The 23466-nt window shown below is 46.5% G+C and overlaps 1 protein-coding gene across 1 annotated transcript in view; it reads left to right on the forward strand.

Annotated features, from left to right (window-relative positions):
* Positions 1-19608, forward strand: part of CAMK1D (calcium/calmodulin dependent protein kinase ID) — a 240535-nt gene extending 220927 nt beyond the window's left edge. The window contains exons 9-11 of the mRNA XM_068401072.1: positions 6487-6574; positions 7895-8033; positions 11851-19608. Coding sequence (XP_068257173.1) covers positions 6487-6574; positions 7895-8033; positions 11851-11972 — 349 coding nt within the window. The 3' untranslated portion in view covers positions 11973-19608. The remainder of the gene's footprint in view (positions 1-6486; positions 6575-7894; positions 8034-11850) is intronic.
* Positions 19609-23466: the final 3858 nt, after the last annotated feature.

The raw sequence follows: 23466 nt of genomic DNA on the forward strand, positions 1-23466 counted from the left end.
TTTGACTAGATATGCATCAGTTTGATCATCTCTGAAACAGAAGATGGCTGTTTCTCAGCGGAAATGAAGCTGATCCCTGTAGGAGAAGGATATACTGTACAGGAGAGGGAGGAAGAATGAAATATGCTAATTTTTGTCCTAAAAGGAAAAGAAAGATGGTTTATAGCCTGAGGACATGGAGAGTTGGGGAAAGGTGGAAGGGCGATTATAACGTGCTCTAAAACCAGTATCTCTATTAAAGTTCATGCATTATCTCCTCAGCATGGGATCTAAAGTTTGTGATTAAATACATTCAATGATGATGCTCATTATACCCACCTCGGGGTGGGTTTGTGTGCCCAAAAGCTTATCATCTCATTTTTCAAACTCTAGCAGTTGATAGTATAAAAGATATGACTTCTACCTGCTCACCTCCACCTCTCTTGCCTGTGTCCTTAAACCACCGCATCTCCAGCAAAACACCAAGAGCAAGTGGATGTTAACGTTTCTTTTGTTTTCCTAGAAGTAAAACTATACTATAAACACTTTAATGCCATGAGTATTTTATAAAGTTTAAAGATCCTCCAGGGCAAAATACAGCATAAAAGCAGAGTCTTTGTGTTACAGCATTGCACCGTTAACAGGAGAGTTCTTCAGAGGCGGTTTGGAGAATGATCTCACACCCAGATTTGGCAGCCAGGGCTGCGTTTTGGGCCACACCGTTAGGCATACCAGCATGTGTTTGAACGGATCCTGCTGTGCTAAATTAGCCCCAGCACTGCTGTTATTTTGCTCTGATCAAAAACTATCATCTGCAAGGTGCTAATGCTGCTGGAGAGACCTTAGAAGTAGCATGGTCCCCATCACTGTCGTATCTGAAGGCTTCACAGGGTGTCTGTCCATCCCCTTGTGAAGTAAACAAGTACTATTTTGTCTGTTTGGGAAGCACCCAAATACCGAGACTGTTTTTCTGGCATTACCAGAATTGCATAGTGAACATAGAGTTAGTGGTGGTAGAAGACAGTCTGTGAACTATTGGAAACAGCAGTTTCTTACTGAAACCACCAGCATTTCAGAAAATGATCCCTAAACTCAAAAAACTATATAGCCTGTATTTGAGGTACACGCCTGATGAAAAATTTCATATAGCAAAAATGCATTTGCAAGTCCTTGTGGAGGCTGGCAGGAAGGACCTTCTGGAAGAGCTGGCAAGGGTATCATACCCCAAGATCTGCCCATGTTTCCAAAATAAAATTTGACAAGTGGGAAACACAATCTGTGCTTGTACAGCTTGTTAACAAACTTGTTCATAAAGCAAAATGCTTCATTAGCTTTGGAGGAAAAATGTTCTTTGCAAATGTAAGTAAATTTTCTGTTTACAGCTTGATCTTTTTGATGAGTTACTGAATGGATACCTTGGCTTGTAGCTGTCCACATATTAAGTGTTCAGCTTAGTTTTCTTCTGCAGATCTGTGGTATGACAGCACATGTTACGGACACTTGCCTTCACCGAGGAGGTGTCCTTGGATAGAGCAGGGTGCTCATGACATTTTGGAGTGACTGTAGGGCCTGTCTGCACCAAAAGGCTGAGTGGGTGCAAGGAGAGTAGACGCAAATCTGGACACACTTGTGCACGTAAGCTAATGAGTTGCACAGGGCAGGCAACACAGCTAGAGTCGTCTCAGGCTACTGGGTCATCTCTTAACAGAAGTGACCTGGAGACAGTCAAGGACACTCTGTGTCATGTCATTTGGGTCATCTAGGTGTGGCTGTGGTAAAGCTGTAGGAGCTACTTCACATGATGATTTCATGCTAGAGAAATACAGAAAATGCACTGTATGGTGGGTGCAAGGCCAGGTGGGCTCTGTGTCCATCTGGGAGCATATACTGCATGGGATACATCAGGGTCTGTGCTGGGCCTGGTAGTATTGCCCATGAGAGACAGAGGGTGGAACAGCGAACATGATGCTTAACCTAGATGCTGCCCCACCAAACTTTTAGCTGCCTGGGCCCAGTGGTAAATCCAGACCAACTTGCCTTCCTGTCAGTGGGAGAGATGATCAGAAGCAATCTGGGGTTGTTTAGCCTGGAGACTGGGATTGTTTAGCCTGGAGAAGAGGAGGCTCAGAGGTGACCTTATTGCAGTCTACAACTACCTGAAGGGAGGTTGTAGTGAAGTGGGAGTTGGCCTCTTCTCCCGGGCAACTAGCGATAGGACAAGAGGACACAGCCTCAAGCTTCGCCAGGGGAGGTTCAGGTTGGACATTAGGAAGAATTTCTTTTCAGAAAGGGTTATTAGACATTGGAACGGGCTGCCCAGGGAGGTGGTGGAGTCACCATCTCTGGATGTGTTTAAGAAAAGACTGGACATGGCACTTAGTGCCATGATCTAGTTGACAGGGTGGTGTCAGGGCAACGGTTGGACTCGATGATCCCTGAGGTCTCTTCCAACCTGGTTGATTCTGTGATTCTGTGATTCTGTAATCCTCTTCAGAAGAAGACCTGAAGATCTTCTAGTTCTTAGTCACAGAATCACAGAATCACAGAATGTTAGGGATTGGAAGGGACCTCGAAAGATCATCTAGTCCAATCCCCCTGCCAGAGCAGGATTACCTAGACCATATCACACAGGAACGCGTCCAGGCGGGTTTTGAATGTCTCCAGAGAAGGAGACTCCACAACCTCTCTGGGCAGCCTGTTCCAGTGTTCGGTCACCCTCACCGTAAAGAAGTTTTTCCTCATATTTATGTGGAACCTCCTGTGTTCCAGCTTGCACCCATTGCCCCTTGTCCTGTCAAGGGATGTCACTGAGAAGAGCCTGGTTCCATCCTCATGACACTTGCCCTTTACATATTTATAAACATTAATGAGGTCACCCCTCAGTCTCCTCTTCTCTAAGCTAAAGAGACCCAGCTCCCTCAGCCTCTCCTCATAAGGGAGATGTTCCACTCCCTTAATCATCTTCGTGGCTCTGCGCTGGACTCTCTCTAGCAGTTCCCTGTCCTTCTTGAACTGAGGGCCCAGAACTGGACACAATATTCCAGATGCGGCCTCACCAGGGCAGAGTAGAGGGGGAGGAGAACCTCTCTTGACCTGCTAACCACACCCCTTCTAATACACCCCAGGATGCCATTGGCCTTCTTGGCCACAAGGGCACACTGCTGGCTCATGGTCATCCTGTTGTCCACTAGGACCCCCAGGTCCCTTTCCCCTGCGCTGGTCTCCAACAGGTCTGCCCCCAACTTGTACTGGTACATGGGGTTGTTCTTGCCCAGATGCAGGACTCTACACTTGCCCTTGTTATATTTCATTAAATTACTCCCCGCCCAACTCTCCAGCCAGTCTAGGTCTCTCTGAATGGCTGCGCAGCCTTCCGGTGTGTCAGCCACTCCTCCCAGTTTTGTGTCATCAGCGAACTTGCTGACAGTGCACTCTATTCCCTCATCCAAGTCATTAATGAATATATTGAATAGTACTGGTCCCAGTACCGACCCTTGAGGGACTCCGCTAGACACAGACCTCCAACTGGACTCTGTCCCATTGACCACCACTCTCTGGCTTCTTTCCTTCAGCCAGTTCACAATCCACCTCACTACCCGATCATCCAGACCACACTTCCTCAGTTTAGCTGCAAGGATGCTGTGGGAGACCGTGTCAAACGCTTTACTGAAATCGAGATAGACCACATCCACAGCTTTACCATCATCTATCCACCGGGTAACATCCTCATAAAAGGCTATCAAGTTGGTTGAGCAAGACTTCCCGTTGGTGAAGCCATGCTGAGTGCCCCTAATGATCCCCCTATCCTTGATGTGCCTAGAGACAGCACCAAGGACAAGTTGTTCCATCACCTTTCTGGGGATGGAGGTGAGGCTGACCGGTCTATAGTTACCCGGGTCCTCCTTCTTGCCCTTTTTGAAGACTGGAGTGACATTCGCTTTCCTCCAGTCCTCAGGCACCTCTCCCGTTGCCCACGACTTAGTAAAGATGATGGAGAGTGGCCTATCAATGACTTCTGCCAGCTCCTTCAGCACCCGCGGGTGCATCCCATCAGGGCCCATGGATTTATGGACGTCCAGGTTGCTTAATTGGTCTCTGACCCAGCCCTCATCTACCAAGACAGATTCCTCCTCTATCCTGACTTCTTCTGAGGCCGCAGGGGTCCGGGGCTCCTCAGGACAGCCTCCAACAGTATAGACAGAGGCAAAGAAGGCATTCAGTATCTCCGCCTTCTTTTTATCCTCTGTCTCCAGGGCCCCCGCCTCATTCATCAGTGGGCCTACATTGCCTCTAGTGTTGGCTTTACCTGCAATGTATTTGAAGAAGCCCTTTCTGTTGTCCTTGACCTCTCTTGCAAGGTTTAATTCCAAGGAGGCCTTAGCTTTCCTAGTTGCCTCCCTACATCCTCTGACAACAGACTTATATTCCTCCCAAGTGGCCAGCCCCTCCTTCCATGATCTGTACACCCTCTTCTTCCGCTTGAGTTTGCCCAGCAGTTCCCTGTTTAACCATGCAGGTCTCCTGGTACCCTTCCTTGACTTCCTACCTGTTGGGATGCTCTGATCTTGAGCTCGGAAGAAGCAGTCCTTGAACACCTCGCCTTCTCCATCAACGGCATAGGGACCCAAGAGGAGATGTCAGGTGCCATGTGGGAGCCATGCTTTGCTCATGGTACCAGTTCTTTTGTCTGCTTGAGATAAAGGTTATATGGCGATGGCAGTCAGCCAAATGCGCTTTCCAGTGGGAGGTGGGCTACCCTCAATGGGAACCCTGCACCTTCCTGCCCACAATCCTGCTGGCTTCAGTACCCTTGATTAACTCAATATAGATTAGCTCAGTTACAACAGGATGGGATTGGTGCCTCTGCAGTCTTGGGAGATGAGTGTTTAGTCTCTCACCTTACTCCCAAGAGTATTGCCTCTCATCTCTTTCACTTCTTGGTAGAGTGCTGCCAGCAGGAAGGAGGGGAGCAATTTGGACAAGAGCACTTCTTAGATGTGTCATTGACATGAAGGTAGAAAAAGCTGCATGTCCTTTGAAGAGCAGAGTTACAGTTTGGAATGACCTGGGCAAAATGAAAGGAATGTCTCCAATTCATGGGATACATAAATGGAAACAGCAGTCTGGGGTATGTAACAAGAGTTTCATCTTTTAAAAAACACAAAGCAATGCTGCCATTCTGCTGCCTTAGTTGTAAAACAGTGAACACTTTGGGTACCGGCCTCTAAGGAAGATGTGGACTTGTTGGAGAAAGTCCAGAGAAGCTCACTAGATCAGAGGATTAGAAAATATGAGTTATGAAGAAACAGTGAGTCAGTTTGTTTAGTCTAGAGAAGAGAAGACGGAGAGAAGACATGATAACAGTCTTCAAATATGTGAAAGGATGCTTCAAAGACAAAGGGAATAAACTATTTTCCATGTCTTCTGGGAGATAGTGGGGCACGGGAATAGGTTGCCTGAGGAGTCTCCATCTTTTGGAGATCTTTAAGGACTGGTTAGCCAAATATGTGTCAAAATTATTTTGACAGAGCCGGAGTGGGGGGAAAGACTAGATGACCACTGAGTCCCCCAGACACTGTGATTTTTTCATTGGACGTCCCCAGACTGGGAGGTTCTGGGCCTGATGCATTCTTCAATTTCTTACATTTTTTAAATTTCTAATGGACATTGGCTAGCTACACTGTGGCTAAAAAATGGATTTCTGAAAACATCACATACAACATAAGAGGTAATCTTTGCTTCCTGGCTTCACCTATGTTAGATAGCACTAATTACCCCAGCACATGGCCCAGCATCAGTTCACTGTGGTGCCTACTCTTCCAACAGATCTCATGCCTTGAAGAGTTAAAAGGAAGAATAAAATTCCCTTGAAATAATTGTGTTCACTGGAGATTTGCATGTGTCTTTATCCGCCCGAGAAACTGTGCAAGATCAGTTAATTTTTTAGATCAAGTGTTGTTCAGCTTAAGTTATTTGTGCAGCCTGTGCTGCTTTAGTGAGCGTCAATGTATCTGCTTTACTGTAAATCTACATTAATCATGATGAATGGCTATGTACGTTGCAGGATGGCAGGAAAATCTCCAGTGCAAACAGAAATCAGACAGGTTGGAGTGGCTCTGGAAGCTGCTGTATGGTTGAGGCTAAAAGTAGTCTCAGCCTGTTGATGTTAAATCTTTAGATGTAAAGAAAAAAAAAAAAGGTAGAATGTTTTCATCCGGGTCTGTAACGGTGACAGAAAGCAGCCGCACATCAACAAAGTAAGGTCGTACCTCTTTGTAGCTGCCAGACCTACAAGCCTTATCTATGCTTGCTTTTATTGCCCCAGATTTTCCACCACTGCTGCCAGCGGAGACAGTGGTGGGAAGTTTGAGCACTCGTGTGAATGAAATCACCATCACTGCAGGAGCAATCACACCTTGGACCGGCCTTCTCTGTTGAGGAGAAGAAGGAATAGTATTCAGAAAGAGTAAAAGATCTCTTAAAGCTTGTCTTATCTGTCCATTTCAGGATTGCTGGTGATACAGCGCTCAACAAAAACATCCACGAGTCGGTCAGTGCTCAGATTCGGAAGAACTTTGCAAAAAGCAAATGGAGAGTAAGTGACCCGTCCTCAGGGATGAGACTTAGACAAGTAACTGTGCTAACACGGCAGCCATACAGCCACCCTTTCAGCATGTTAGTGCTTTTGAGGCCCAAAATTTTGGTCAAAATAGATGGTCCAGTCTTAGGTTACATGGTCTTGTGGGACCTTTTAAGAAGGATGATACTAATGAAGCGTATAAACGTAATGAGTGTGAGAGATGGGGCTGGGGCTGCTTATAGCTACAGCACCAGCGGTTATATGCAGAGTTCGGGTCAGCAGTGTGGGGGGATATGAAGGAGTGCAGACACCCTGTGTTTTGGTGCAAGGAAGGATGTGTCAAATATGACTTTCCTTGTGGGCTGCTGCATCCCAGCTGAGTGCTAGAAGGATCAATGGGGAGCAGGACCAGGGCAGAAATGCGTATGGTTTGATATTGCTGTTTCTAGCTTAGAAACTAGAAATTGGGCAAAGTTAGAAAGGTGATGGACTCATCTACTTCTAACAACTCTGAGCAGCCAGGAGAGAAGCAGAAGTAACCTTTCCGCCTCCAACTATTCAACCCCATGCAACACTACAGGCTTGGGGAAGAGTGGCTAGAAAGCTGCATGGCAGAAAAGGACCTGGGGGTGTTGGTCGATGGCCGGCTGAATATGAGCCAGCAGTGTGCCCAGGTGGCCAAGAAGGCCAACAGCATCCTGGCTTGTATCAGAAATAGTGTGGCCAGCAGGACTAGGGCAGGGATCGTCCCCCTGTACTCAGCACTGGTGAGCCGCACCTCGAATACTGTGTTCAGTTTTGGGCCCCTCACTACAAGAAAGACATTGAGGTGCTGGAGCGAGTCCAGAGAAGGGCAGCGAAGCTGGTGAAGGGTCTGGAGAACAAGTCTTATGAGGAGCAGCTGAGGGAACTGGAGTTGTTTAGTCTGGAGAAAAGGAGGCTGAGGGGAGACCTTATTGCTCTCTACAACTACCTGAAAGGAGGCTGTAGCGAGATGGGTGTTAGTCTCTTCTCCCAGGTAACAAATGATAGGATGAGAGGAAACAGCGTCAAGTTGCACCAGGGGATGTTTAGATTGGATATCAGGAAACATTTCTTCACTGAAAGGGTTGTCAAGCACTAGAATGGGCTGCCCAGGGAAGTGGTAGAGTCACCATCCCTGGAGGTATTTAAAAGACGTGTAGATGTGGTGCTTAGGGACATGGTTTAGTGGTGGACTTGGTAGTGTTAGGTTAACGGTTGGACTTGATGATCTTAAAGGTCCTTTCCAACCTAAATGATTCTATGATTCTGTGATTCTATTTTTTTCTTTCTTTCTTGTTTTTGTTTTTCCAGCAAGCGTTTAACGCCACAGCAGTCGTGCGGCACATGAGACGGTTACACCTCGGCAGCAGCCTGGACAATGCGAGCGCCAGCATGTCGAGCACCCTCAGCCTCGCTGCGCCGCTTCCCGACGCAGCCACACGGAAAGATTGTGAGTAGCCGATGGCCCGGCAAAGCTCCCGCCGCGGCAGCCGAGCAAATTCACGGGATCCCCATTTTCTCCTTGACCCCCAGGCTGCAGTCCTCGCTGCCAGTAGGTTCGGCTTTCTGCAAGCAGATGTTTAAAGTAAGGACCGAAAAGGGACCGAGGCCTTCATTTTTAGCTGGCCAAAAAATAACGATTCAATTGGAAAAGTTTATGCACTAAAAAAAAAAGTTTTTAGCTCGGTGCACTTTTGAGAGAAAAACACTGTTTCCTGTAGAGAAAAAGGGCTTTTGCTTGGGAAAAAGACCCAGACCCCCACAGCAAAAAAGTTTTGTATTTGGTTGAAAGCTGAAAAAGTTTACTCAAACTGTTTATGTTTGAGTTTCCAGTATTATGACAAGACATTTTTCTGTAAAAATTGGCTTACTTTCCATTTCCATTTTCTATGGAGGAGACTGATCCTGCCAGTCTGACCCAGCTTCCCTCTCCCTGGGCCAAATTAAGATCTTATACAAAGAGGTTCATTTGTCTGAGCAGGACTCAGGCTCTGTACCCCACAGTGGGACTTGGCCCGCTGCCTTGTTTGTTATATGGTGTAATTGAGATTTTCAAGCTGCCCGATAGAGTCAGATGCTTGGGATATATATTTTTTCCAAATGCCAGGGAAGGAGGCATGGCAGCAAAGGGATCTTTTGGAAGACAGAAATGCTTCATTTGCGATGAAGCCTATTTAATCTCCGGCTTCTGAGCATTTCTTTTATTCCCTTCTGTCCATCTGTAGAGATTTTTATATCACGACATGGGGGGATGCAGACTTTACAATTAGAGGAGATTATTTTAAGGTGTGGCACCAAAAAGGAACGCTGATGGTTTATGGTATGGCAAGTCAGTGCTTACTTCACTGGGGACTGAAGCAGTTGTTTCTAGACTATACCCCACACTACTTTGGAACTGGAAACACCTACTATTCAGGATGTATTTTGGATGGTGCCACTGTCTGCCTCTGTCACCCCTGCCTGCCAACCTCTGTTCCTTGATGAGGACATGCCACCAGCCACAGGGTCCACAGCTCTGGATGAAAGCTATGGTTTCTCTTGCTGTCATGGTCACAGTTTCCCCCATGGCTGGGGTGGGATCTGCCTTCTGGGTGCTGTGTGAGATGTTTTTCCCAGCCTGTGCCATGGCTGAGCCTCCTCTCTGCATCCCGTGCCTGGTGGGGATTCATGCCCAGTGCCCAGTTTGCAATACCCAGTGCCAAATCCTACAGCTGCTGCCAAAAAAGCATCACTGTGCTCCTGGCACACATCTGGCACCTGTAAAGGAGCGATGCAGCGCTTACCAGCCACAACCATGCACCGGCAATGTCGAATGCCCCTTTCAGGGGAGAAATGCACCTTTATTTTAGTTCCTGCCCCTGTATGGCTAAGCTGGACCCCAGTTAGGTCTAGAGCATCTGATGGCATGCTCTGCTGTTAAGCTGGTGGGTGATTAATCTCCGTCCGTCCATTTGATTAATCTCAAATGGTGTTAATTAATAGCATTGAGTAGTCTGGAGAGTAATGCAAACACATCTGTGAACAAGAAGGGTGGGAAGAGAACAAAGTCTGTTTAACTCCTGCAGAATCCAGCAGGTCCCTGTACAGAATCCGACCATATTTTGCAGTGATGGAGAAGTCAGCCAGGATATGAAGGCTAAAACCAGATTTATTAAGATAGGTGAACTTTTTTCATGTCAGATATATCAGGCAGAAAAGTATCAAAAGTTTTCCAAGCATCTCAGGTTAAGTCCAGCTTGCCAGACAATACAGAACAGCTTCCCTTCCTCAAAGAAATTAATTAAAGAGTAAGGAGGTGCTGGAGCCCCAGAGAAACAGTGAGGAGAGCCAGGAGCAAATACAAAGAGTGATATTAAGAGGGAGCTGACATATCAAATGCACTCCAAATACCTCCTGTTGGGAAAAAGGAAACCTCTGAGGTCTCTGTCCTGCCTCTTTCTTTCTCAGTGGTTTTCTCTGGGGACAGATTTCTTGCACGAGAAAGATCCCGTGCAAGTTACATGAAACAGCTGTGCCACCATTACAAAATACAATACTGCCTAATGCAATATTAATAGACATTTAATGAGCTATCCAAATAGTTTCAAATGCAGCAATTTCACATCTTTGAAGGCAATTAAATACAGCCTTCGCCTGAGACTAGGTTATGTCAGGCTGCATCCTAATTCTGTTCTCTGTTTTAGGGCAGAAGAGAGATGATGCGTTAGGCTGGATTATGCTACCTGTCAGGAAAGTCTAAGTGAATCAGTCGGGATTTCTCAAGTGTATTGGCCTGATTCTCAGGCCATGCCTGGTTTATTCTGTTTAGACATGATTGGACTGCCCAGATTAATTACAGCACCTAGATCTCTGTAATTTTAAGGTAATAGATAAATTGCAGCGTGAAGCCAAGATGTCAAATGTCGACACTGCTGGGAAACGGGATGTGGCTGAGTGTAGGTACAACATAGTTATCCCTGAGCTTGAAATGCCACCTTGAAGAATGGAAAAGTAGGTAAAAGTCATAACAAGCATCAAAAAGATCCTGAGCAGTCAAGGGGCCATATCAAACTCCAGTCCGAGAACATATTAATATAGGTTTCATTCATCCTTTATTCACCAGGCTGGAAAAATGAACGGTATTTCTAATCACTCTGAGTCTGCAGCTTGTCAGAACGAGGTGACTGTGCCAGGTCCCCATTCGGCAGCTTTTCTCGCACCGGAGATGCCTTTGCCCATCAGTGCCTACAAGGCTGCCAAACTGCATGGAGAGCTGCACGTGACAGCAAAAGCTAAGGATCTCCCCAGTGGGATCTCAACAGCCACTGGGAGAGGGGTAGTTCATCCACAGAAAGCTCTGGCAAGGGTATATTTTATTTCCCTTCATTAATACTTTCAGTAGAAACTGCTGCCGTGCTGGAATAGCAAAATCTTGAATCTGTCATTTAAAACCCACCCTACTTTGAGTTTTCAGGGGTTATGCTTTGGAGGGTTTTGTTTTTTAAAGCTGTGGTGGAGGGTTCACTGGAAGCGAACACTTCCTATAAACATTTTAGTTTAGCTAAACTCTCTCTTTTTTCCATAGAAAAATATGTCAGAAGTCTTTGATTAATTCAAAAAGAATTGCCTGGGTAATTTTTGAGTCCAGATACTCAACCTACGTCAACGTATGTCTCTTAGCTGGAAGTCCTGGAGACATACCAGCAAAACCTGGAGCGACATAAGCTGTTGTGAGAATGATGTCCAAGTCACACAAATTTACATTCCCTCTAGGTTTACTGGAACTCATCAACAAATTTGACCCACTGTACTTTTTTAGCAGCAGCTTTGCAGGATGCCTGGGGAAGTTTTTTTAGTGCAGGTGCACAGTCTGTTCGTTTAGCTGGATGGCCACGATGGGAAGTTTAATCATCTTTAACATGCCCATGAGGAAAATTATTCTGAGCAAATACAGTGCTGGAGGATTTTTGAATCCCACAACTCTTTGTCTTCAGCCCCAGAAATGTGGAATCGGTCTGGTTGAACATGTACCAAAGCTGGATATTTATCCATTGCGACATGAGTGTGCAACTGCTGGTGGTGGCCGTAGGTGAATGGCCGTGGGCAAGGAGGGCAGGAGATGCCCCGTGGAGGTACCCAGCCAAACCACTGCTGTAGGAAGAGCAGGAGCGCCGTCCCCAGCTGCAGTCCCCTCTGCTCCATAGCGTGCTACGAAAGAAACTCAACTTTGCCCACATTCCCACCTCCAAAAATAACATTTCTAACTGTGTTTCTGGCTTTCCTTTTAGGTATGTCTCCATCCACTCTCTGTAGTTTTGTTTCATCTGCTTCTTCAGGCGTTTCTGCGGTAGGAGGGGACCGGAGACCCAGACCCACCACAGTGACCACAGTGCACACAGGGAGCAAGTGAGAGCCGGGGCGGCGAGGAGCGGGCAGGCGGCTGGGCTGGCAGGTTGCCTCTGCGCCATCCCATCCTGCGGTGCACGCTCAGCGAAGGACTAGAAGAAAGAAGATTTTTTTATGGCCATATTTTCTACTGCAATTCTGAAACGTTTCATTTATCACAAACTGCAATGACTCCAGGGGGAACGGATCTAACAGTCTCTGGTGCTGTACATATATATACATATATATAAATATATATATATATATGTGAGTCTAGCAACGTTCTAACTAATGAACACTCATTCTTTTCCCCAGTGATTTAGCCTTTTCTCAGTGTAGGTAACAGTATATGTTGTATTTTTTTTCCATTAACTACGAACATCTCAACTGGATTATTTAAATAGAGGTACTTTTCTGAGCATTATTTTTTTTTTCTTTTAAAAAGTACTTCCAGTATTGTCCCTCCTTCCAGTTTGCTGGAGGTTAGGCTATTTCTGTAGGTAGGAATTGACGTTAACTTTGCAACATGGGAGGATTTCAATGGCATGCCATTTCTTGCTCCTCAAATTGGACTGCAAGTCTGCCTGGCTTTAGCAGAGCTGTTACTGCTCAGATTAAGAAACTGCTGCTTTCTCTCCCCTCCTTCTCCTTGAAAGCAATGGCAAGAACTAGATTGCCACCAGCTGGGAGTCAGCTCATCCTTGGTCTAATCCCTGTAGTGCTGGAGATCTGCAGGTACATGGTGCCGATCGGGAGCCGACCAGAGCTGAGCAAACAAAATGACAGAGCACGCTCTCACCCTGCAGCTCCTATCTGTCTCCTTCGAGTTGCTCTGTATTACGAGCAGAACAAAAGAAAAGGAAGATGTGGGGCCGGGAGTCGTAGTCATCCTCTGCCACTGACTCGCTGTGCTGCCCTCGAGCAAGACATTTAATTCACCAGCCTCCTCCCAGACTGGCCTCTGGCACAGGGTGCATCCAGCCCAAGGGCTCCGTGCCAGAGGTGCTGAGCACCTGCAGCTCCTCAGGGCTTTGGCTGGCATTGCTGATGCTCAGCACCTCCCAGAGTGGCCAAAACTGACTATCAAAAAACCAAATAGAAAAGTTTGGACCTTAATCTCTGCATGTTTCATGCCCGGGGAGAGGGGTGATGCTCGCACCCGTCTGTGAAGCACCGGCAGGTTCTTGGGTGCAAGGTGCAGGGTCTGGTGTAGCGTTGCTCCATCACACTTAGCTCTGGCCAAGGGCTGGCGAGGAGCGCTGAGCTGGGAAAGCAGGACCCTGCCGAAAGGCACGGGCACATGCAGGGGCAGTGGTGGCACTGCCTTCCCCTCCTCCCCAGAAGCTCATAGACAAAAGCAAGCTCAGTTTCCCCATTTTTTAAATTACTAAATACATGCACTTCTGTGTGCTGGTGCCTCATTTAGGAACAGCCACTGTGACTGTTGTGCAGCCGTGCATCAAAGCAGCTTGAAATAGAGAGGAGAGCAAATCTGCCTGGATTTGCCAAAGGGCTCCAGGTTACTTCTACACCATTCCCAGCTGTGGTTTTCCTTTGAGGAGGGGAGAAGAGGGGCGGGCGTCAGGGTCAGACACCATTCCCTGGCCACTGTGAGCCTCTTGCACCCCAGACAGGTCCACCCCCAGCCAGAGGCACAAGCCGTTCCCCGCGACATGTTCTGTTGCCACATTTGCCTCGTTTATCCTGCACAAGAAATTGTGAAAGCCAGTCACAGGCACAGCTGAATGTATCAGGGAATAGTGACCATGCTGGGAAAAGCCATAAGATACGTATTTTTCATTAAGACTTCAAAATCCTGCTTCAGCTTCAGCTGGTTGGCTTCAACCGGCAGAGCTGGGATTTCATCCATCGTATTTTGAGCACTAAAAGCTGGAAAAGCAGGTGGCAGTGAGCACTGACTCTGTTTGAAATAACCTCTCCTTCGGTGGCACTTAAAGCTGTTGCACCTGATACATCTGTAGTTTCCTTGGTATTAAGCTGCTCCCCATTTTCGGAGGGTTGTGGCACATCTGAGTGAGCCCCTGGGAGCCCCTGGTGCCCTCCACTGTGTTGCAGCTGGCATGGATGCTCACGCAGAAAGGCTTCAACTTCTCATTTTAGGAAAGATGCCAGATGTTGGTCTCTTGGAGTTTGGTAGCAAAACTCCACATAATTTCCCCAGTGAGGACTTCTGACTGAGATTTGGGTGGGCCAAGGGGCAAGGGATCTCCTTGCTGCAAGTCACTCTCCTGTCCCCATCCCCTGGCCATTGCCACCATATACTCCTGCCCCATTGACAAAGAGTAGGAAGAGCTTTATCAGCATTTAACCTCAGGGGTCTTTATGTTTTGCTGCAAAGGTATCTGAAAATGAGTATAATACAATTTAAACTCATTCTAAGGCCACTTTATTTTGCCAGCCTGAGTAAGGAAGCTTTAGTTTAGGAGACACTCCTGTCCCAAGAAATTCAAGTTATTTTGAACCCCCATGATCTCATAAGCCCAGCTGGCCCTATTCTGCTCCAGTTGCAGGGATGTAAATAGGCAGTCTCCCAGTCTGGCGTCAGTGGAGTTCCCCACGTTTACACACGTGCAACCAAAAGCAGGATTTGGTTAGGGAGTATTTTTGTCTTTGTAGAGTGGTTTTAAAGGTTAGGGCTCAAGCATTCAAGCATTGGTCACTGAGGCCACCAATCAAAATACAGTGTCCAAATGTATCTTGCAGAAAAAAAAAAAAAAAAAAGCAAACCAAATGGATTTCCATCTGCAAAACAAAGAGCAGTGATGGGAGCAGAGGCAGACATGCTGTCCTGCAGATGGGGGGGGCAGTTCCCATGCGCTGGCTGCCCCTCATTGCTGGATGCTTTCTGTGTTTTTTGTTGGGAGGCGTATTCTTTCCTTCCACACTTGGAATTAGGGTGATTTGTTTTCCTTCCTGCAAGTAATATTCTGCCTTAGTTGTGTAATTTATTGTAGTTCTCTTTGGCTTGCTATCAACTGCTAGGATCTTAAGACAAGAAACAGAAGCACTTAAAAGCAAAATTGTTTCTTTCTGCTGCAATTTTGGGTGGTGGGAAGCTCTTCTTTTGTATCAGTCAAACACAGCTGGAGACCTGACCGGGGTTCACCAACTGCTTAGATATCTCTCCTGTCATTGAGTCCTGAAGTATCTCTTGGTTAAAACTTCTCAGTTTAAATCTGGGTAAATCTGTTAACTGGGATGACGTAGCAGCACCCAGGCCAGATTTACGGAGGGAGCTGGAGCCATTTGGCCCTTGGCAGCACAGCCTGGTACGGCAAACACTTCAGCATCGCTTGCTGGGGATGCTCCAGTGCCATTGCATGTCCTTCCCCTGCCCCAACCCACCTCTGCTCAGCCACTCTCACATGTGAATGCAAAGCCAGAAGTAAATAACGTGTGCATGTGGGGAAAGGGCTAATAGCTCCAAAGCAGAAGATTCAAAACAAATCCCCAGTTGGCCTTGACATTGGCCTTACCTAGAAAAATCGCTCTGGGCTCTTTCCCAATGGACCGTCCTACTAAACAATGTGTGATTTGCTCCTCACATGAGGACTTCAGCCTGGACTCCCATGTCCGTTACCCTTTTCTGCTTTACTTTACTGGCACCAATGTGTTTTTCCTTTGTAACGTGTTTTCCTCAGCTCCTTCCCCTTCTTTTTCTTTGCTTGCAGCTTTGATTGTTGATTTTTACCTCCAGAGTCACAGAGGCCATCTCTGATGCCAACAGCAGTGCTCTTGCTGGGAAAACAAAAACAAAATCCTGAAAACCTCCAGCTGGCCCCTTAGCCTGCAGAAGAAGTTGTGAGGACAGGCTGCCCGTGAACTCTGCGAGCTGAAAGTCACTATTGCAGTAGCTGGGGCTTCTGCTGCTGATCTTGCATGTGACTTCATCCCCAGCGCATCCTAACTTTCTGCTGGATCACCCCTTCTGTGGCACGAAATGGATATTGGCCCTGCGGCATGGCTAGTGGGGAAGTAGGAGTGTGGGAAAAACCTGGCAGTGATGCTTTCCTGAGACTGTATTACTCTGCTGGTGATGTCTCTTCTGTCCTGGTTGCTGTTGTACAGGTGACATTAGAGTAGTGGGTCCAGAAAAAAAAAAGTAGGATTTTACCTATGCCTTGTGTGTCTGTTATGGTTGTGGTGCTGAAATAAAACCAAGCAGTGACAGTGGTTCATTCCTGATATGAATCAAACCACAAAAAGGGGTGTCAGCCCACTGGTAGACATCTCCATGTAGTTCTGCAGTAGTCATTAGACAGAGGTTTCCACTGTGCATGTGTCCTGCGTACCTCCATGGCTATTGACAGTATTTTTTCTATAACCGCTGAGGGACTTCAGGACTTGTCCAAAGCTTTTCCCAGCCCCAGGAGCCAACACAGCCCCTGACCTCTGTCTTTTCTCCCCAAACCCTCCGCAAACCAGAGCATGACGTCCAAGGTGCCCAAGAAAGGCAGTGGCAGCTGGCCCTGAGGCTACCACGTCCTTAAGCGTGACCCTCTTTTTAGTGAAACAAGCCCCCAGGAAAAGCCAGTTAGCTTTTAGCCATTGGTAAGCAGGGAGAATATTGTCCTTTGATGTGAACTTGGCATTAACTAGATTGGATATAGGGAAACTGTGCTATTATTTCCCCCTGTGATAACAGCTCCAGACCAGAGCAGCACTAGATGAGCACTGCATAAAACCACCAGATTGGCTTTGCCAACAAGATCGTGCAGACCATAGCCTGTTGCTTTTGCTCTTTCCAAAGAGCCATGGGATTCATCTACTGGCAAAATAACAGTTTCTAGACGGAACCCCGAGGTACAGAAGTATCTTCCTTTCAGCATGTGGAAATTCCCATTTAATGGGATTACTTGCGTTCCTGCTCCCACGCGTATTTATCCGTCTGAGTTGGGGCCTGAATGCATCCCAGAAATTATTCATGGGAAGGGAGTTTTGACTTTGTTATCATGCTTATTTGCACCAGAAACTTGATGCTAAGAATTATACTCATTCAAGCAAAAAGTGGAAACACACACGGAGACTACAGCATCCAAGGCAAACAGCATCAAAACCAAGCGTGGAGGATTAGCTGGCAAATCACTGTGAGCAATGGCTGAGTGAGGAAACAGCAACTTGCTCACAAACGTTGCGTGAATGGCATTTCCCCTGGCAAATGCCAGATTTCTTGCCCAGCAGCAAGTTTTACACAATCCCTTTCGTTTTTCCCTGCATCCCTGTAGCTGGGTCCTGCCTTCCCATCCTGTCTGCTGGGGTGGTCCAGTCTCCGTGACACACGTGTGGGTGCGTGCGCATGTGTGTGTGTTGCAGCCCCAGGGATCACAAATTCCACCAGTGGGAGATCAGGAGTTGGTTCAGGTTTTTTGGTCTGACTTTGCATGATTGGGTCAAAGCTGTGTAAATAGTGTTTGTAACAGAGGATAAAGGCTCTTTAGCCCAGGCTCTGGTTTTCAAGACGCTTTCCCTGCCATGAACCGTGCCACTGATCTGTTCGGGTAGCTATTTTTTCCCTCCTCTTCATGACTGATAAGGTCAGAAAAGCGTCTCTTACATTTTTCCATGCTCCAGAGTGGAATCAGGGCATGTACGCTCACAAGCGTTGTGAAAAAACACTGCTGAACTAACGATGACATCAAATGTCCAATAAATGCATGATACTGCACTGCATGTATTAAACTGCTGTTCAATGTTTCTGTATTTCCCAAGCCTTTTCTTTATGCACATTCAACCCAACCTTTTCTTCGAGGGGTTTACTTCTACGTTTTGCTTTTAAATGACTCAATGTATCTGTAACTCGAAATCCATCGTTAAGTTTGAGTAAATGCAAAAGCTGATGTTTTGTAAACAAGATACTGCAAAGCCTGGTAATGTATTTTGTCTTTCTGTTGAATGCTCTGCCGCATGTACAGGAAGATTCACCATCCAGAGCAGCTTAAAACTATGCAGCAGTCACGTACACACGTCTAGAAACAGGGAGTCGGGGAGGGGAGGGTCCCTTTTTGAATACAATGCTTAAAAATTTGATCTGCATCAAAAAATTCCTTCCCTGGGTTGCTAATGCTCAGGATACCAAGAAGCATGTTGGCATGTCTCTTTGTTTTTTCTTTTTTCCTTTGGTTGCTTTTTCTTAGTCAAAATTTAGACTGGTTCCCTCATTTGTTAGCATTTTTCTCTTCCTACAAAATATTCCTTTCTCACCTGTTGCAGAATGAACTGCATTTTGGGGACCAAGATGCTGTGATTATTTACCTGCACAAAATAGGGCAGAGAGCTGAACTAATTAACCCTTCCAAAGCATCACCACCTAAATACTAACATTTAATACTTGAACCTCCATGTAGTACCACCATTTATCCATGGAAGAGTTTGATGTCGTACTTTTCCTTCTTCCACATGGAAATCATGCCCTTAATTTCTCTTCCCTTAATCATTGACTCATTTTCATTTGTGCTGGTCTTTTTAAGGCATGGTACAGGATAGCCACATGGTACTTGTAGTACCTCCAGCCCAATCTTTTGTGAGCATCAGCAGGGCATCAGTCCCAGCTCCTGAGTGGTTGCTGTGTTAGTGTGGAAGATGCTCAAGTTCCCAATACTCAAAGCAGAGCCATCTGAAACGGCTGGGACATTGCTCTGGATTCCTGGCAAGGGCATGCCAAGCAGCAGGGCTGGAGAGAAAGCACGATGTTGGTGGTGTAAGGAGCAAGTATCAGTCCTTGGAAATTATGCAAGGGACTGCTCCGTGGTGGCTGAAAGCACCGAGAAGTCTTGAGCCCACCTTCAAGGCTGGTGCTCAGCCAGGATGCTGTGCCATTGCCGAAGCACTACATGGCAGCAAAAAAAATCATCATTAATAATGGCTGTAAATCAGTCCGAGTTCAGATTGCTGAGGCAGCACATGGTGCAAGGCCACATGAGGAGGTGGACATGTGCTGTGGTTCCTGGTGGGTGGGAGCTCCTAGGGAACTGCTCAGGGTAGCTCTGAGCTTTTCCATCTCTCATCTGCATCCCCTGAGCCCAGCATGGCATCACCCGTGCTATGCTGTAGCATGACACCCAAAGTGAAGAGCATGGAAGGTTGCAGCTCAGCGGCAGATACGGTGTGATTCATGTTTGTGGTCAACACAATGTCAGTATCCTGTTGTACATTGGCCTCTAGTTAAGAAACAGCATTTTGGTCAGTTTCGGCCATTTTTTAGACAGATGTTTCATTTGTGTTAGCAAACAATGAAAAAAAAGCCCAGTCTGCCCAGACTAGTGACTCCCCAAATATCCCCAACTGCAAAACATCTCTCGGTTGACTTCTAATGAAAATGCAAGCATGTTTTCTACAAAGGCTTAACTCTTAATCGAGGAATGTCAGTGTGCCTAATATTGCAGGTCTTGTGATTGGTAGAAGTTCATAACAGCATCCATGTCCAAAAAAGAAGGGAGAATGTGTATTTACTCCATGCATGTATTAAGGCATCGCAAAAGTTTTATCTGCATAATGAGTTTGCAGTACAGCAAATTGTTAATGGGGCTACGTCGCAAGTGGTTCTCTGCCTTGACAATCACGTATACATATCGAGATTTCTATCATAATGACAATTTAAAGGGATGACTAATTGTTTTCCTCCAATAAATCCAATTAAATCACCCTGATGTGAAGTCTGATGTTTTTGAGTGCATGAGTCTCCACCCATGTGCAAGAAAGGGAGTGAATAATTCCTATGGCTGCTCTACTGCTCTGTTGTGTTTTATGCAACCAGGTCCCTTTACGTGCCAAAGAAGGATAGTGGGATTTTTTTTTCCTCCCCAATTCACTCTGTAGGGAAATGGATAAAAAACATGATTTGTCCTTCAGGTGTTTCCTAAAGCTGCCATTGGAAGTGATGCTGAGTGTCAACATATGGAGACATGGCTGCCTCCTGGGGGTTGAGAATATCTGTGTGGGGCTAGGTAGGGGAGATGCAGTTGTTGGAGAGTGCTGCCCCTTTGAGCTGCTCCTGGTAATGGGAATCATGAAAGGAGATGGGATTTTTGCTACTGTTTCTGAGTCCCTCTGCAGTCAGCAGTGGGCTCCAAAGGCTGTTGTGTGCGCTCCATCATTGGCTTCCTTTTCCTCCAGACTGTGTTCCCGGTGTGTGTTATGACTTGCTGCTTTTTTTTTTCCCCTCCCTTATTCTTAATTTTCACCACTTTTCTTTCTTCTTTTCTGGCTTTCACTCACTGGCACACAAGAATGCCTTCCTCTTTAAAAATAGCTGGCAAATTCACTATGCCCAGACAAGCATTGTTGGGCACTCATCAGGAAGGTGGGCCCATGCTTGAGGTCAAAGCCAGGTGGTTTTAGACATCTGGTTCAATAACGGAGCTGAAACAAGCAGAAGCAGTAATGGCCAGCTCATAGCAATATAAAGAGAAAGGCAAATTACTTAAACAGCTTTTATATTGTGAATGAAGAAACAGCCACCAGAACCAATCTGATTACTATTTCAAAGCTGTGGCCACAGAACTAGCATTAGATGCTGGACTCTACCAGGAGAAATTAGATGACCTGTCATTTGTGCTCTGGAAAAGCACATCCATGGCAAGGTACATCTTTGGAAAAGTTCATCCATGCACAAAAATGGTGGCAGGGAGTGAGATAGAGGTGGAGGGTGACACTGAGGCATACACACATGATTTGCAGTGTCAGGAAGAGCAACAGATCCTGTAGAAAGACTCCACAGTCTTCCCATGTGGGACAAGCCTGAACTCTTCATATTCATATATGAACTCTTCATATTCATCCCTTCATATTCAGGACCACACTCCCACCTGTGTAAGCTAGCTCTCCTGATTTGGCTCAAATTCTGCAGACTTACAGCAGCTGAAGGCCTATGCCACAAATTAAAACTTGGCCAGGAAAACCTTCTTTTTGTATCTTGGTTTTAAAATCGCAGGTTCCTCTGCAGGCTCAGAAAACATTCCGGTGCCCCCCAAATTCCTCCTGTGCCCCCCCAAATCCCTCCCCAACTCAAGTGAGGAGCCCCCAGCCACCTCAAAACATGCTCCAGTGTCCCCCAAAGAGCCCCTGTGCCCACCAAACCCCATCAAGGAGCCCCCAGACACCCCATAACAGACTTCAATGCCCCCCAAATTCCTCCTGTGTCCCTCAAATCTCCCCCCAAACTCCATCAAGGAGCCCCCAGACACCCCAAAACATGTTTCAGTGCCCCTGTGCACTAAGCTTTTCCTAGCTCCCAGTGAGACAGGGCAGAAGATCAGCACAGGACCATTGAAATCCTGATGCTATAAGGTGGGCTCTTGATGCCATGTCAGTATTTACTTGATCTGTGTGTTTTCTTCACTGTTCTGGGCTCAGCAACAAATTCTTGGCTGTTTGAAACAAAGGAGATAAAACGTCAGTACAGAGAAGCCAAAGGGATAAGACCGAGATGAGGCTGTAGAAAATATTATGCTTGCAACCTTGCCAAGATCCACAGCCATGTTTGCACTGGAGGGAAGGCGACCGTCCTTATTTTGAAGGCTTTCTGAGTTTTGGTATGCATTGAGGGTCTGGCTTATGCCATACATCAGCCTTTCTTGATGCTATACGAAGCCCATTTCTCAGCTTCTTTGCTCTTCAGCAACGTCCCTCAGCAGGACCAGGGCTCCAGTGGACATCACTAGGCTATGGGAAGCTCTTCTTTCACAGTCAAGAGGAGTTTTGCGTGAGTGATATCTGTTGAAGCAAAGCATGTGCAGGTGCCCAACTTTGAAGACCATCCAACCTGAGCAGGGAAAGACTCCCTGAGGTTCAGGGCGCCCATGGCCAGGTGATGATGAAGAGGAGATGTTCTGCAGAGGGCTTTCAGCCACAGCATTTGTTTCCTTGCAGCGTAGACAGTCCTACCCTTTCTCTGGTTATGCCTACACTGAATTTCATCCTTAAGGCCAAATGTACCTCCTAACTTGTCCATGCATCCACAAAAAACGTATTTTCAGGTGTGGGCTTCTGAGGATTCCTTTGGTGACTCCATGAGGAGAGAACATGGGCCTGCACTGCCTCAGAGCAATCCCAGGACACCATAAGCTCTGTAGGGACAAGGAGACATGCTGTTCCCATCATATTATACTTTCTTCCATCTCTGGGCATGCCTTAAGGAGAGGGCCCACCTTCATCGCTGTGGGTATCTGCCCTGCCCAGCACATCTGAGTCCTTGTTTTGGAGAGGCCTCTTAACAATGCTGAATTACTGTGATAATAACCATTTTTTGTAACTGTGGGGGTGGGGAAGAAGGACCATCTGGATCCTCATTGCAAGTATTCAACTGAGTATTTCCAGATTGTTCAGCGTTTGGGCTTTCTGGATTACATTGGGATAAATTCCTGACTTCCAAACTCTGTTTACTTACCCTGAATTCAAAAGTTTCTTTTCTTTTTTCATCTTTGTTTTTTTTCTTTTTATAATTACAATATTCTGATACAGTTACAGTCAATTAATGGTCCATTTACCTTCTTCATAAAAGCATTTTGTTTAGGGAAATTAATAATAATAATAATAGAGCTGAGAGGCAATTTGTCATTCCCATCGAACTCACGAGCTTTGTGCTTTCTTTGGCGCCATATAGGCTCTTGTATGTTTTTCATTTTCTTTCTTTAGGGCAAAAGCAAGAGCTGTATTCACATCCCTGCCTCAGCTTGTAGTCTAGCAGTGACCAGAAATGCATAATAAATCTCAATCAAATACTTCTTTTTGTTAGAGGCCAGCTGGGCAGGTATGCTCCATACTGGAGATTCACATATCACGTTTATAGCAGAGCTACTTCAAGTTTGCATTTGCTCAAAGTAGCATCTGAAATGTAACTTTCTCTCCCAATCCCTGATCCCCTGCAGGCCAGTGTAGCACCTAAGTGGATCACAGAATCACAGAATCACAGAATGTTAGGGATTGGAAGGGACCTCAAAAGATCATCTAGTCCAATCCCCCTGCTGGAGCAGGATTGCCTAGATCATATCACACAGGAACGCGTCCAGGCGGGTTTTGAATGTCTCCAGAGAAGGAGACTCCACAACCTCTCTGGGCAGCCTGTTCCAGTGTTCGGTCACCCTCACCGTAAAGAAGTTTTTCCTCATATTTATGTGGAACCTCCTGTGTTCCAGCTTGCACCCATTGCCCCTTGTCCTGTCAAGGGATGTCACTGAGAAGAGCCTGGCTCCATCCTCATGACACTTGCCCTTTACATATTTATAAACAAGGTCACCCCTCAGTCTCCTCTTCTCCAAGCTAAAGAGACCCAGCTCCCTCAGCCTCTCCTTATAAGGGAGATGTTCCACCCCCTTAATCATCTTCGTGGCTCTGCGCTGGACTCTCTCTAGCAGTTCCCTGTCCTTCTTGAACTGAGGGGCCCAGAACTGGACACAATATTCCAGATGCGGCCTCACCAGGGCAGAGTAGAGGGGGAGGAGAACCTCTCTTGACCTGCTAACCACAGCCCTTCTAATACACCCCAGGATGCCATTGGCCTT

Source organism: Nyctibius grandis, chromosome 5 (assembly GCF_013368605.1).
Source record: "Nyctibius grandis isolate bNycGra1 chromosome 5, bNycGra1.pri, whole genome shotgun sequence".
Classification (NCBI taxonomy): Eukaryota; Metazoa; Chordata; class Aves; order Nyctibiiformes; family Nyctibiidae; genus Nyctibius; species Nyctibius grandis.